The sequence below is a fragment of the Spodoptera frugiperda genome, chromosome 26, assembly GCF_023101765.2.
Source record: "Spodoptera frugiperda isolate SF20-4 chromosome 26, AGI-APGP_CSIRO_Sfru_2.0, whole genome shotgun sequence".
NCBI classification, from domain to species: Eukaryota; Metazoa; Arthropoda; class Insecta; order Lepidoptera; family Noctuidae; genus Spodoptera; species Spodoptera frugiperda.
This window is the reverse complement of record NC_064237.1, coordinates 11,171,314-11,185,721: the sequence shown is the minus strand read 5'-3', so window position 1 is coordinate 11,185,721 and position 14,408 is coordinate 11,171,314. Positions and strand designations below refer to the sequence as shown.

General features: G+C 36.3%; 1 protein-coding gene across 7 annotated transcripts in view; it reads left to right on the top strand.

Annotated features, from left to right (window-relative positions):
- Positions 1–14,408, top strand: part of LOC118264650 (lethal(2) giant larvae protein) — a 58,293-nt gene that overhangs the window by 37,115 nt on the left and 6,770 nt on the right. For all 7 annotated transcript variants that reach the window (XM_050705096.1, XM_050705094.1, XM_050705100.1 and 4 more), the window contains 5 exons: positions 12,280–12,381; positions 12,561–12,665; positions 13,063–13,222; positions 13,511–13,650; positions 14,107–14,257. In XM_050705096.1, the coding sequence (XP_050561053.1) occupies positions 12,280–12,381; positions 12,561–12,665; positions 13,063–13,222; positions 13,511–13,650; positions 14,107–14,257 (658 nt within the window). The remainder of the gene's footprint in view (positions 1–12,279; positions 12,382–12,560; positions 12,666–13,062; positions 13,223–13,510; positions 13,651–14,106; positions 14,258–14,408) is intronic.

Sequence of the window (14,408 nt, the reverse complement as noted above, 5' to 3'; positions counted from 1 at the left end):
TCGAGAACGCCTGGACCAATTTGGCCAATTCTTTTTTTGTAATATTCGTCGAAGTTCAAGGATGGTTTTTACGGCGAGAAAATATCAAATAATGGACGGAAAAGCCCTAAAAACAACCCTTTTCTTTATCCCATACAAACGTTTTCTAACTAATACGTAGAGTCAATTTGAGCTTTATTGCTATTGGATAAAGTTCATATTGCTATTGGATACTAAAAAACAAATGCTATTGTATAAGTGTGCGTTGGAGACTTGGAGCACAGAATCCCTACTAATATGATAAATAAGAAAGTAACTCTGTCTGTCTGTAATTACGCTTTCACGCCTAAACCAGTGAACCGATTTTGATGAAATTTGGTACTGAGATAGAATAGACCTTACTTGATACTTTTTATTGCAAAAAATAGCGGAGAATGGGTAAAAATAGGGGATGAATGGTCATATGGAAATTCGTCATTTTAAAAGCTGTAACAGTAAAACTTTGTATTTAGATACTTAATGAGGAACGAAAGAACATGGTCTACTTTTTATTGCAAAAAAAGGGGAGAGTGGGTAAAAATAGGGGATGAATGGTCATATGGAAATTCGTCATTTTAAAAGCTGTAACAGTAAAACTTTGTATTTAGATACTTAATGAGGAACGAAAGAACATGGGCTACTTTTTATTGCAAAAAAATAGGAGAGAATGGGTAAAAAGAGGGGATGACTGTTCATATGTAAATTCGTCATTTTTTTTTTTTTTTTTTTTTAAATCTTTATTAAATACATAAGTTGGAGGGTTTAATCACACAATGATTATGTCACCCTCATAGGAACTTTAACAAAATATATAACTTAATTTCTATTAATCAAAATATTTTTAACTAGTAAATATACTTTTTTAGCTATGTCTGATAAAGGTACATACAAAACACTATTAAATTTGCCAACATTATAATTTAATTTAGGAAAAATTTGCTTTCTTTCGACTTCGCCCCGAACACATTCCGACAGAATATGGTGCACATCTTCCACTATATTACACACTGCACAGTCAGGCGACTCGACTTTGCCCATTAGATATGCAAAACCATTGGTCGGAATATGTCCTGAGCGAAGCCTTAAAGCTGTGACTATTTCATATCTGCTCATATTGGCTTGATCTATCCACGGAAAGCGGTGGATGTTTGGTTGGATCGTTTTGTACCAGATCCCTTTACTTAACGATCTTTGGTCGAAGTATTCGGTCCACAATTTTACACACTGGTTTTTAATAATATATAACAGATCGGAGAAATATGGTAAACAATCCACATCAATACCATCTGCTATAGCTTCCTTCGCTAACTGGTCAACTCTCTCATTTTCAATCAAGCCAATATGAGCTGGTATCCACTGGAGAACAATATTTTTATTCCTATCCACAAGTTCACACAAAGATTGAAGAATCGTGTAGGCTATCGGTGCACCTCGAAAGTTCGAGGTACATCGAGCTAGATGTTGGAGTGCGCTCTTCGAATCCGTGAACACGACGTAATTACCGCTTTCAAGGGAGTTAATATATGACAAAGCTTCTGCTATTGCAATAAGTTCAGCGTACATAATATTAATGTTACATTTTATTTTTAACTTAATGTGGGTATTCGAATGCGGATCAAAGAACGCTGCTCCTACTCCACTTCCATCTTTTGAACCATCAGTAAAGATCATACCATAATTAATATAATTTTGATTAATATACTGCGTACACATTCGATGAAGATTATAGGAATTATAACATCTTTTTGATTTGTCTACAGATTCAATCTTTAGTCTAATAATATTAGATAAATCCACATTGCTGACCCAAGTGTTTAAAGAAAACATTTCTAATTTTGGACTTACATAAATCGCCTTTGTCTTAAGGAATTGATGAACAGTTATCAACAAAGGTTTTTTCTTCCGATACCAATATGAATTATTATCATTAATAATATCACTCAAATTATCTAACAAAGAAATGACTGCATCACGGGTGTAAGATTTTGATTTAAGCCAATACTTTCCTGCTAAATAATACCTACGGATGTGCAATGGTTGAAGATAAAGTTCATTTTCCATGATATGTATAGGAGTGGTTTTAACGAAACCACCGATAAGTCTCATGATTACGTTTTGCACTTTAATCAATTTACTTAAATGTGTATCACTAGCATCGTCATAAAGGAAACTAGCGTAATCTATCCTACTTCGTATTAGAGATATATATAAGCGTCTTAAATGCACCGGATGTACTCCCCAATTAGAACCAACAAGAAATTTGAAAATATTAACATGTTTCAAAATTTTATCTTTAATTTCATTAATGTGTCTAGACCATCTTAGAGATCGGTCAAGCCACAGGCCTAAGTATTTTATATTGTCTACCACTGGCAATAACATATTTTTAACTTTAATTTCTGCTAATTCTTTCCTAAAACCCCTTCTAAAAATGCAAATATTACTTTTTGACGTAGAAATTTCTAATCCTAGACCTGAAAGTATATTTGTAAACTGATCTAAGGCTAATTGTAAATTACAAGCTGTTTCTGAAATATTACTGCCAGTGATATACAAAACAAAATCATCAGCATATTGTGATATATTTACGAGACTTATATCCTTGCACAAAGAAAATGTGGCAATATTAAACAATAGAGGCGACAGTGGGTCACCCTGTGCCAATCCCCGACCCGCCCTACGTCCCAACAACACATTGTTTACATTAATCTTAAGATTTCTTTCTTTTAAATAGTTCCAAATATATCTACACATTTTATCTCCTACGCCTAGTCGATCCATTATTTGTAACAGGGAGGTAATGTCGATGTTATTATATGCGTCCTTAATGTCTATAAAACATCCAATCGTTGACTGTTTTCTTGCAAAACCTATTTGTATTTTTAATAATAGTTTGCTTAAATTATCTATTGTTGAGCGACACCTTCTAAAACCGGTTGTGTCATCAGATAAAATGCTGTGTTTTTCAATAAACCACTCTAACCTTCTCATTAGAATGGTATGAAAAACTTTACAGATGCAAGAGATCATCGAGATTGGTCGCAACGAAGAAAGACTGTTGGGATTGCGGCCGGGTTTTGGTATTGGCACCACCGTAACATCACGCCATTGTTTAGGCACAAAACCTGTCAAATAGATTTGATTATAAAAATAGAGTAATATTTGTTTTCCATTATCTGGAAGATTTTTAATCATTGAGTATGAAATATTATCATGACCTGGTGAAGTATCTTTAGATCTAATGGCTTTATCTAGTTCCTGTTTTGTAATAATAACATCTAATGTAGGATTCCGAGAATAAAAAGACGGATCTAATGGATTTACAAAATCCGGCGCTAAACTATGAAGCAACTGATTGACTTTATTTGTATCTACATATTCTTTTCGTGATTTGTATCCTTTCAACCATTTCATTTTTGACCAAACTACATTTGGAGAAGTTGCTTCATCTAAAGCGGAACAAAAGGATTGCCACGCTTTGTTTTTAGCATTACGAATTAATTTTTGTGAGATACTAATATTTCGTTGCAATACTTCAAGATTCCGCGGAGTTGGGTTCCTCCTAAAGTTTGATAAAGCTAACCGGCGTTCAGCTACACATTTCGACAAGTTTGCATTCCAGTACGGTTTGGGAGAAAAGGTTGAGTTCGGGTTTTCGCAAATTTTGATAAAAGGGATACATATGTCTGCTGCCATATTAATATTCTCAATGAAAAGATCATAACTAAGTTGTAAACTTTCCGAATATTTAAATTCATTAAAAAGATTTAATAGTATGTATTTATACGCATCCCAGTCCGCGTTTTTGAAATTTCTACGTAACGTACTTTTCGCTAAGCATTCAATATAGGAAGACATTTTAATCACATTATGGTCGCTGCCTAACGTTTCATTGAAGGAGGTCCAATCAAATTGTAATGCTATGTCAGAAGATGCTAATGATAAATCTGGAGAAGATTGTTGGAGTACACTATTAACTAATTTCACGCGGGTAGGTGCTCCGTTGTTCAGAATAATAAATGGGTGGTCTATTAAAGCGTCGAAAATCTGATTACCCCTACTATCCGATTTAGACGACCAGTTTCTATGATGTCCGTTGAAATCACCCAATACTAATGTGTTCTTAGGCATAATAGAGAATATTTCATCCCAGTCATTCTGACTGGTAGACACTGACGGAGGACAATAAACTGAAACTACATTGGTGATATCTTGACAGTTAAATAATTTGACACTAATAATTTCTATCCCTGAGTTTCTAATTTGAAGACTTTGTAACTGGGCTTTTATTGACATATGAGTGAGTATAGCTACGCCTCCATAACCATCATCCCTATCTTTACGAAATACATTGTAACCACTTACCTTAAGCAAACTCTCCGGTTCTAACCATGTTTCACTTAACACAGCAATGTGGATCTTTTCTTGTAACAATAGATTTTCAAATAGCAACACTTTAGGCCTTAAACTTTGACAATTCCATTGGATAATATTGATCTTTAACTTTTGATGACTTTTAGCCATTAACAAATTCAAAAAGATTTTTAACTATAGGCCAGTCTGCAATGTTATCTGCAACAACTAAAATTACCCATTCAACACAACATTTAATCATCCTAAAAAACTTAGTTTGATATGAATCACTTTTTAAAAATAAAATCTCCTTTAGTCTAAACAATAATTCATGAAAATGTATTTCTCTATGTTTTTCTTCTTTAGTTGTATCTTTAGGGGGTTGACGGGTTTTTGATTATTTACAGGAGACTCCGCTTGAAAATTAAATTCTGGTATCTCTGATTTAACCGGCTTTTTAGAACTTTTGGCTATGTATTTTGGAGATTCTTCTTTATGAATTTCAACAGTTGCTTTAGATTTAACAACATCCGCAAATGATAGTGTACTGCGGTAATCAGGTTGAAAATTTTGCTGAGTATTTGATACGGTTTGAATGTCTACATCATCTGGTTCCTTTTCTTTCATGACTGACATGGTCGGTCTGACAGGAGGCACGTACATTGTAAGGGCTCTTCGATAAGTACAATTAAATTCAGCCATAAGTTCTCTGATCCTCTTTTCCTTCAAGAAACCAGGGCATATTTTCGTCATAGCCATATGCTTTCCTTTGCAATTTACACATTTAAAATTTTCAGTAACACAATTCTCATGATTATCGCCACATTTCGGACAAACTATTTTCGACGAACATGTTTTTACTGAGTGTCCGAATTTCCAACATCTTGTACATTGTGTAACTGGGAATATGTAAGGATCCACCTTTATTCTTAGTTCATCGACGTAAATGTAAGCGGGAATATTCGTTCCTTTAAAACAAAGTCGAACAGCTTCGCTCTGTAACCATCGCTCATCCGAATCCTTGATTCTATTACGTCTGTTAAGTCGAAGAGCTGACACCAACTGTATGTCATTCGGACAAGTAATATTTTTTAGTATTTCGGCTTCAGAAATATCCATATCGACATCTTTTATTACTCCGTATGAGTAACTTTTCTCCATAGCCCTATGAATTCTCCATCCTTTTTCAATAAAAGTTTTACACTGCTCAAACTTTATTGCGCTCAACTCATTACTAAATTCAACTCGTACCTTGAACTGGTTTATATACTTAACTTTTATAATATCTTTTATGTCTTCCTGTTTAAAGAGTTTCGCTAACGCGAATTGTTTAGGTAACTGTTCATTCCATGAAATATACAATTCAATTTTATCTTGTTCTTTCATCTTCTTTCCCTTTCTTTGTACTCGCCATTCTGTATCAGTCTCTTCTTCTGTATCGGATCTAACTCGCTTCCCGGATTTTGTATCGTTACTCATCTCAAAGTTCATCTCCTCCTCTTCATGATATTGTTCTATAATTTCGTTAATATCATTCTCACTAAGTGAATTGTAGCTCGATCCGTTGGTAAGGCATATACTTTCACTACTTATTTGTTTATTATTATCCGCCATCGTTTGTAATATGAGTTACGAGATTACTCATAGTAATGTACTCGTCGACCAAGCCCCAAGGTCACCGGGCGCAACGAACACAATACCGACGTCAGCTAATTAGCACAAAATAAGAAATACGCCTTCTAGGTACGAATCCCGTAACGCAATTCACAAATTGATTTCAATAACTATTAAATATTTTGAAATTTTACTTTCATAAAAATAACCTCAACAAACACGCTCGTTTGACATTTGAATTTGTGAATTCGTCATTTTAAAAGCTGTAACAGTGAAACTTTGTATTTAGACACTTAAAGATAAACGAAAGAACATAGGCTACTTTTTATTGCAAAAAAATAGGGGTGAATGGGTAAAAATAGAGGATGAATGGTCATATGGAAATTCGTCATTTTTAAAGCTGTAACAGTGAAATTTTGTATTTCTAATAATAATCTACTTTTTAATAAAAATGGTAGAAGGCGTAGAATGGTTGATAGAGGAGATTAATGTTTGCTTGAAAATTCGTCATTTTCGTTAATACGTTACCCGTGGCTTCACTCGCGTTCGATTCTTATTTAAATACACATATACTTATTTAAATCGTCAATATCCCTACTACCATACTAATGTTATGAATGCGAAAGTAACCATGTTTTTGTTGAGGTTACGCTTGCACGAATGTTTTTTATGGAATATAACAACGAAACAATGTATGTATTTTTTTTTATTGATAGGCAATATATAGGAAATTAAAGGATAATAATATAGATAACCTTGGCTACTTTTCATCATGATTATAAAATGATGAATCAGCGGTCGTGGTTTCTATGGAATACATATCTTTAAAAATGCTAACAGTAACATATTCTCAAGTAATTCACATTCTAGATGACATACGGCAGCATTTTGACCACTAATACCACTACGCGGACGGAGTCGCGGGCAAAAGCTAGATGTTTTTAATAAACGTTCATGTCAAATATTTGTTGTCCATCCTGTCAAATACTGTAAATAATGATTGACGTTTATGCATAAACTATTTGAAAAGGTTGAATAAATAAGTATTTGTATTTTTTTTTAATTTATTGAAAATGTTGAAAAGTGCATTAAGCATTAATAGAAATTCCTCAAATATGTGTGCATGCGTTCAGAAATAATGACAAATTATTAACAGTTACGCGTGTGTTCAGAAATTTATTTTGTGTAAATTAAAGTTCTTATTCACGTTTTCGAACAAACGATCCTCTTTCAATATAGTCTATTGGTGTGAATGACATTGACATTCGTATTGCGCGTTTTTTAAAATATGCAAAATTTAATGTATATTTTTCAATATTTCTGAGAGATTATCTTAATATTTTTTCGAGTTTTAAAGACTAAGAAGATTTTTATTTGCTAATAAGTGTTTGTTCATCAAGGTAAGTTCACATCTTCATATTGTTTTTTAGTAACTTTTGGTGACTACACAATACTACAATTTGGTATACATGGTTATGCAGAAAATGTATGAGAGCTTTTTATTTTCAGTTGAATTTTCGTTTTTAACAATGCTAACAACCAGACGTACAAGCTTAGGCCGCAGAACTCGGAATACGGCAAGTCAAAGAAATATAAGAGCAAATCAAACTGATGAGCAACGCGAAGCGCGAAATGAACTTGAACTGAATCGATATCAAGATAGAAATGTTGTGTTTAATCCCCACAAAGCTTCATTCAGTTATAATGGGGCAATTGATTACAGTTCAGAGCAAATCGTTGCTATTGGACTAATGAACATTGTGTGTCCACATTGGGATTGAAATTAAAAAATGAAGCCTCTGGATTGTGTTGCGCCAGCGGCCAAGTCAAATTGACGCCATTGGTACCGCCACCAAAGCCACTACATTCATTGGTTAATTTTTTGACTCATATCCAGCAGTACAATAATTGCTTTGAAATGACATCATTTGGGGCAACAAAAGTTATACGAGATAATTTTATGCCTACTTTTAATAAGTAAGTATAATGGCAAACGTTTTTTTTTTAGTTTTAAAACCATGTAGCTGGTGCAAAATATGTCGAGTCAGTAATGTATTTATTTTGTAAACAATAAGTCAAATACATAATAATAGTCTATAATCCGAAGACTTAATCAGCAATATTTTATAACATGTTGTATTTAATAGTGGCATGAGCAAGATGTTCTTGGTAAAGCCTACTACCTACAGCTGCCGTAGAAGGCTGTTTAATGTCGAGGTTAAAAGTAGTTTTAATTTGAAATGATGTAAAGTATTGTGGCAGTATTTTGCGAGCCACACACACCATTTGCTATACAATTACCTGTATACATGTTTATATTCTTGCAGATTCAGGGATTTAAATATATCATCAAACAGGTTCCTTATTGCCAGTGCCTGTTGAAGACTATAAATTTTTGCAAATATATTTTATGGACAATTCAGCAAGAGAAGTCGATCAGCGTTGTGCACACAACAACTCAGTAAAAAGATCCATTGTGACGAACAACTTCAAACATTTTTCCATCAATACAATGAATTAGTTGCATTATTCACAAATGCATTAGACCGCAAGCCATCAGATAATCACAAAATTGTCATCAGAGCCGATAAGGCGCCTGTAGGACAAAATGTTGGACGTTTTAATGTGCCAACAATTGATAAAGAGCGCGCGTTGTATTTAACTCAATGTTTACTTAAAAATGCCAAGTTCTTCAATAGCGATTTGAAAAATATTAGTGAAATTATTGAATCCTATGGAATAAACACTATTATGAAAATATATTTTGTTTTTTATTAAATTAGTAAAGTCCTTTTCAGGTATAGTGAGACCAGGAAATTATGGATTCATTTTTATATGGAGGATATTATAGATTCCAGTTCAAATTGAATAGGGACTCATACATAGCTCAGCTATACAAAATAAAGTAGAGCATCGTTGCTACGCGAAAGCGGTACGAAGTTCGCTGGGTCAGCTAGTGTGGTATAAAACTAAGTTCAGAGTCCAAGATTACCCCCAAGTCCCGTACTACTCGCGTGACATCTATCACAACATTATTAATATGGAATTGAGTTGGTGTGATTTTTTTCTTTCTAGTGAAGCGGATATGTTGGCATTTTCCCGCATTCAACTTCATATTATTTCTAATGCACCACATATAAATGCGGTCGAGATCAGCTTGCATCAACTCCATATCAACCTTTGAGTTTATTTGCCGCGATATTTTCATATCATCGGCAAAAAGGGAACAATTACAGTTGTGCACTTCCTCAACAATGTCGTTGATAAATAGTAGGAACAGCACCGGACCCAAATGGGAGCCTTGCGGAACACCGGAGCTGGCGAGATAGCTCCTGGACTCGTGACCATTAACCACTACAGCATACTCACGATCAACAAGATAAGACTCGAACCAACCTAGCATAGTTCCGCAGACCCCATACTGAGTCCGCAGCTTCCCAATGAGGATCTGGTGATCAACTCGGTCAAATGCACTGGCAAAATCGGTGTAAACAGAGTCAGTTTGTTGGCCGCTATCGACACTTTCAAATATTGGCGTAATGTAAGAAATTAAGTTTGTGTCCACCGATTTACCCACCTGAAAACCATGTTGTGCTATATTAATATGTGACCTAGTAACTTTAGTCAATATTGGACAGATTAAGGACTCAAAAACTTTAGAAAAGCACGACAGTATTGATATGGGTCTATAATTTTTTATGTCACCGTTATCCCCCTTCTTAAAAACCGGAACTATGCGTGCCAACTTCCATTGTCGGGGAAAATAACCGCTGGAAAGCGATCTATTATAGATTTCCGTGAGAGGATAAGACAGGGCAGCAGCGCATCGTTTGATGAAGATCGGTGGTATTCCATCGGGCCCTGCACCTTTGTTTGGATCCAAGTGCTTCAAGACTAATACAACCTCTGCCTGAGACAAGAGTACTGAAGAAAAATTATTGGGTTCGCAAACAGACAACTCATTAGAAGGAACACCTGAAGGGGGGATTGTTTTTGATGAATTGGTATAGATAGAGCTAAAGTGAGTTGCAAATAAGTTGGCGATATCGGAGCTATTTGAGGATGCAAACTGTTGACCAATATGCATGGTTGTAGGGATACCTGTACCCGACCTTTTATGTTTGATGTAGCTCCAGAACAATTTTGGGTTTTTCCTTAAGTTACTTTCAATGGACCCAATATACCTAGTGTAACAGCTTCGCATCAGTCTTTCACATCTGTTCCGGAGAATATCGAACTCAATCTTGTCACGAGGATTATTGAATTTACGAGACTTCTGCCTAATTTTTTCTTTTTCTTTTAGAAGACAGATCAAATCTCTTGTGAACCATACTGGATGGGAATTTAGGCGGGGCTTACGTTTAGGAACACATTCCCCGATGATTACACCCATTTTATCGTAAAAGATGGCAACCATTTCGTCAACATTCTTACACGGACCAAAATATCTCGACCAATCCACGCAATTCAGATTAGACAAAATTTTATCGTAGTCAGCCTTATAAAAATTTAAATCGTTTCGGGGTTTAGGTAACTGCGGGGAGTGGGCTGATAAATTTAAGAAAATTTGCAAAGGAGGGTGATATAGATCAACCTTACTTATAGCGTCAGCTTTTGAGACTGTACAGCTTATGTTAGTCAATACAAGGTCTAATATTTTGTTATCATTGTTGAATATATAATTTCTCTGTTGCAAATCATTCAATGCTATAAAATCCAATACTATAGACATCAGTCTTTGCTGGTGATTATCGCCAGCGGTATGTATGGCTGAAAACAAGTTACTGTCTCCCCAATCGATAAAACCTAAATTTAAGTCACCAATTATAATAATGTCATCAACATTTAAAGATACAATGTTCACATTGTCGAGGAACCTATTGAGATGTTCGTATTTTACAGGGGGTGGTAAATAGACTAAACATATTGCAATTTTACTAACTTTGTTATTCTTGATACTCTCCATGACGACCCAAATATCCTCGCAGTCACTTTCCCACTTTGTAAGTCGGTATGACAGTATTTTTCTGGATACAGCTACCAATACTCCTCCACCATCCAATTTGCCGCCTTCAGTCAATTTACGATCCCTTCGGTAGACCACATATCGCTGGTCAACGATCTCTCGGTCCAATATATTTGAATTCAGCCAAGTTTCACTAAACGTTAATACATCGTAATTATTTTCGAGGATTTTATTGTGCACTTCGTTAGTCTTAGTCCGCAAACCACGAACATTCTGGTAGTAAATACTGATCGGAGTGAATGTATCAAATATTGCAGTAATCATTACCTATTGGGTGATCACAAGCCTTATTTGAGCGATGCCATACAATGTAGACTACGTATATGTATGGCTTGGGATGCTTCATTCTTTCTGACGTATATGCGACCGTCTCGAACCCAGACAAATTTGTAGTCCAACTCTTTAACTTTCAGTCTCGTTGCTGCATGCAGGTGTTTATTGGTAGGACTAAGGTGCTCAGAGACATACACAGGCCCAGGTTTCCCTCCAATTCCCAGATGTTGTGTTGATAATTTATCGTCGCGGTGTTCTTTATTGTATTTGAAAGTAGCAGCCAAAAGATTGTCGCGCACTGTTCGGGTTCGGAGTTTAACAACCACTGATCTAGGGCGATCTGTATTTTTATTCAACTTCGCTACCCTGGTGGCATTTAATACATCTTCGATTTGGAGAGGGCAATGTACTGTTTTTGCTAACTGCAGCGTAAGATTGGCAAGGTTTTCCGTTTGATGTTCAGGTATTCCATTCAATTCCACATTGCATTCGCGCATATTCTGCTCTATTGAGTTGACACGCACACTTAAGTCCTTCAGAGAGGTAATCAGTTGCACATTGTCTTTTTCCAATTTTTCAATTATCGCATCCTTTTCCTGAACTTTACTTTTAATTTCCTCGTACTGCTTGTTATAAAAGTCGAGGGATTTTTCAAAACCGTCTAACTTTTCATTAATGTTCCTAAGGTGATCGGTGACTAACTCAGCAATCGTAGATTTTATGGAGGATCGGATCTCATCACGAATAATCTCACGCAATACTTTTTGTGGTATGGAATCCATTGTGATAGTATAATATGAAAATAATAATAACCTCGACGCAATACTAAATAATACGGAGATACTAATTATTTTTACTTGTAATACTATAACATTATAGTGTTGCCATACTTAGAAAAATGTTTCCAACCATGTTTAATATAGTAGTAATATTTGAGTATGTAACAAAAAATATTCTAATGATGTTTTAATTGAAACATGATATCTGGTCACCAGGTAATCCTATGTCCTCTATCGGGAATGCTAACTATCGGCGGCGCGGCCGGGCACATTGTCATCGCGAGCCTCAAGACATCGTCCAGTACCGCTGAAGTCAAGGTAAGATTTAAGCAATAAGAAATAACATTATGTGTTAAAATAAACTTTGGTCATTTTTTATTACATAATTCAATCTATTCCGTTCACTTAAAGTTTCTTTCGCTAAAAAACGTGTTTATCCTTTTTTATATCATACATTTTATGCAAAACTATTTTAATAATTTCTTGTGTTTCCACAGTCTGTGACAGTGAACATAGTGTCGGACCGCGACGGCTTCGTATGGAAGGGCCACGACCAGCTCACTCTACGATCAGGCTCGCTTACATTCCCACAAGGATACCAGGTATGTGGTTTGAAATTTTAATTAATAAGTAACTTTTACAATGTCATACCATCGTTGGTTTTATCTAATTTGAAGGTGCCTTGCTTTATGTACTTAGAAATTATTTCACCATAAGTGAACCAAGTGGACTGACTGCACGATTGGTGCGGTGGTTGGGCAACTGGCTGCCGCGCAATGGGTAGCGGGTTCGATTCCCGCACGGAGCAACTCTTTGTGTGGTCCACAAATTGTTGTTTCGGGTCTGGATGTCATGTGTATGTGAACTTGTATGTTTGTAAACGCACCTACGACACAGGAGAAAATCCTAATGTGGGGCAACGTTTAAAAAAAAATGTGGAATAAGCCTTTTAATTGTACCATTCACAATATAACCTTCTACCACAATGTCCGTCCCCAGGCGAGCTCGGTGGTGCAGCTGGTGCCGCCGGCGGCGGTGACGGCGCTGGGCGCGCAGTGGGAGTGGGGGCTGGTGGCGGCCGGCACGGCGCACGGACTCGCCGTGCTCGACGCCATCGCCGCCAAGCCACTGCTGCACAAGTGCACGCTCAACCCGCACGGTAACTATACGCTTTTCTTACGTATCAAACTTATACGATTTGTTGGTAACCGAAACATTTGGCAGTCAAAGGGGACGCCCATACCCAGCAGTGGGTGAACCGATGCTGATATGATGATAAATCAACAAAAAATAAGATGTGTTATGTTGCAAAGCTTTAGAACCTGTGCGTACATGCCTTTTGTCAAGATTTCAAGTTTATTAGATCAGCCAAACACAAAAAATTATGACAGCAAATTCGTCATTATCGCTATGAAGTATAGATCCTATATCAAACCTCTTTCTCCAGATCATTCCGGTGCTGGCGACACGCCAATTTCAAGAAGAAAGTCGTTCAAGAAGTCGCTGAGGGAATCGTTCAGAAGACTGCGGAAAGGAAGGTCACAGCGACGTCAGACCACCACGTCGAGTCCTACGTCTCCTACACAAGTAAGTACTGGCTAGTTTTTGCGCCGCTAGAGGCGCTGGTGCAGTTTTATGGTATGCAGCTTCTGATCCGGACCTGCGGACTACCTAACGGGTAACCGGGTGTACCGGGGCTCCAGCTCGAAAAGCAGGAGTAGGTACAGGGTGGTTTTTAGTCAGTAAGAGTCCCTCTCGCCTTGCCCAAGACAGGAGAAGTCATTGGATGATTTTCCCCCATTAAAAAAAAAGTAAACTTATTGATAACTTTTGCGTCTACAAATCACTTTCAAACATGTTGTTAAGAATTTCATGTTGAGAAATGTAAGTGAGTATCGTGAGTTGCATACAAAAACTACTATCAACTTTTAAAACTTAAAAGGAACCATTATGCAGCCACTTTTGAAACGTCAACAATATTAAAACTCATTCATCAGTCTTATTATTTAAAGCTGTTACTCAAAAAACGTATCCCTATTCTAGCCAATTCCCAAAAAGCCAGCGGACAAGGCGGCTTCAGATACGGACGCGGAGCTGAAGCCAGTGGAGCGAGCCATCGAGGCCAGGCCTGCTGACGACGGCTTCGGGTCCATGGTGCGCTGTCTGTACTTCGCCAGGACCTACCTTATTAACAGTAAGTGGATAAGTGGAATTATGACTCAAACTTTTTGTAGGTTTGTTATTAGAACTTGGTGTGTATTTTCATATACTCTAAAGATTTAGAATCGATAATGATTAGGATTGCTAATAATGTAGGGATTATAAAGCAAATAATTTACTTACAG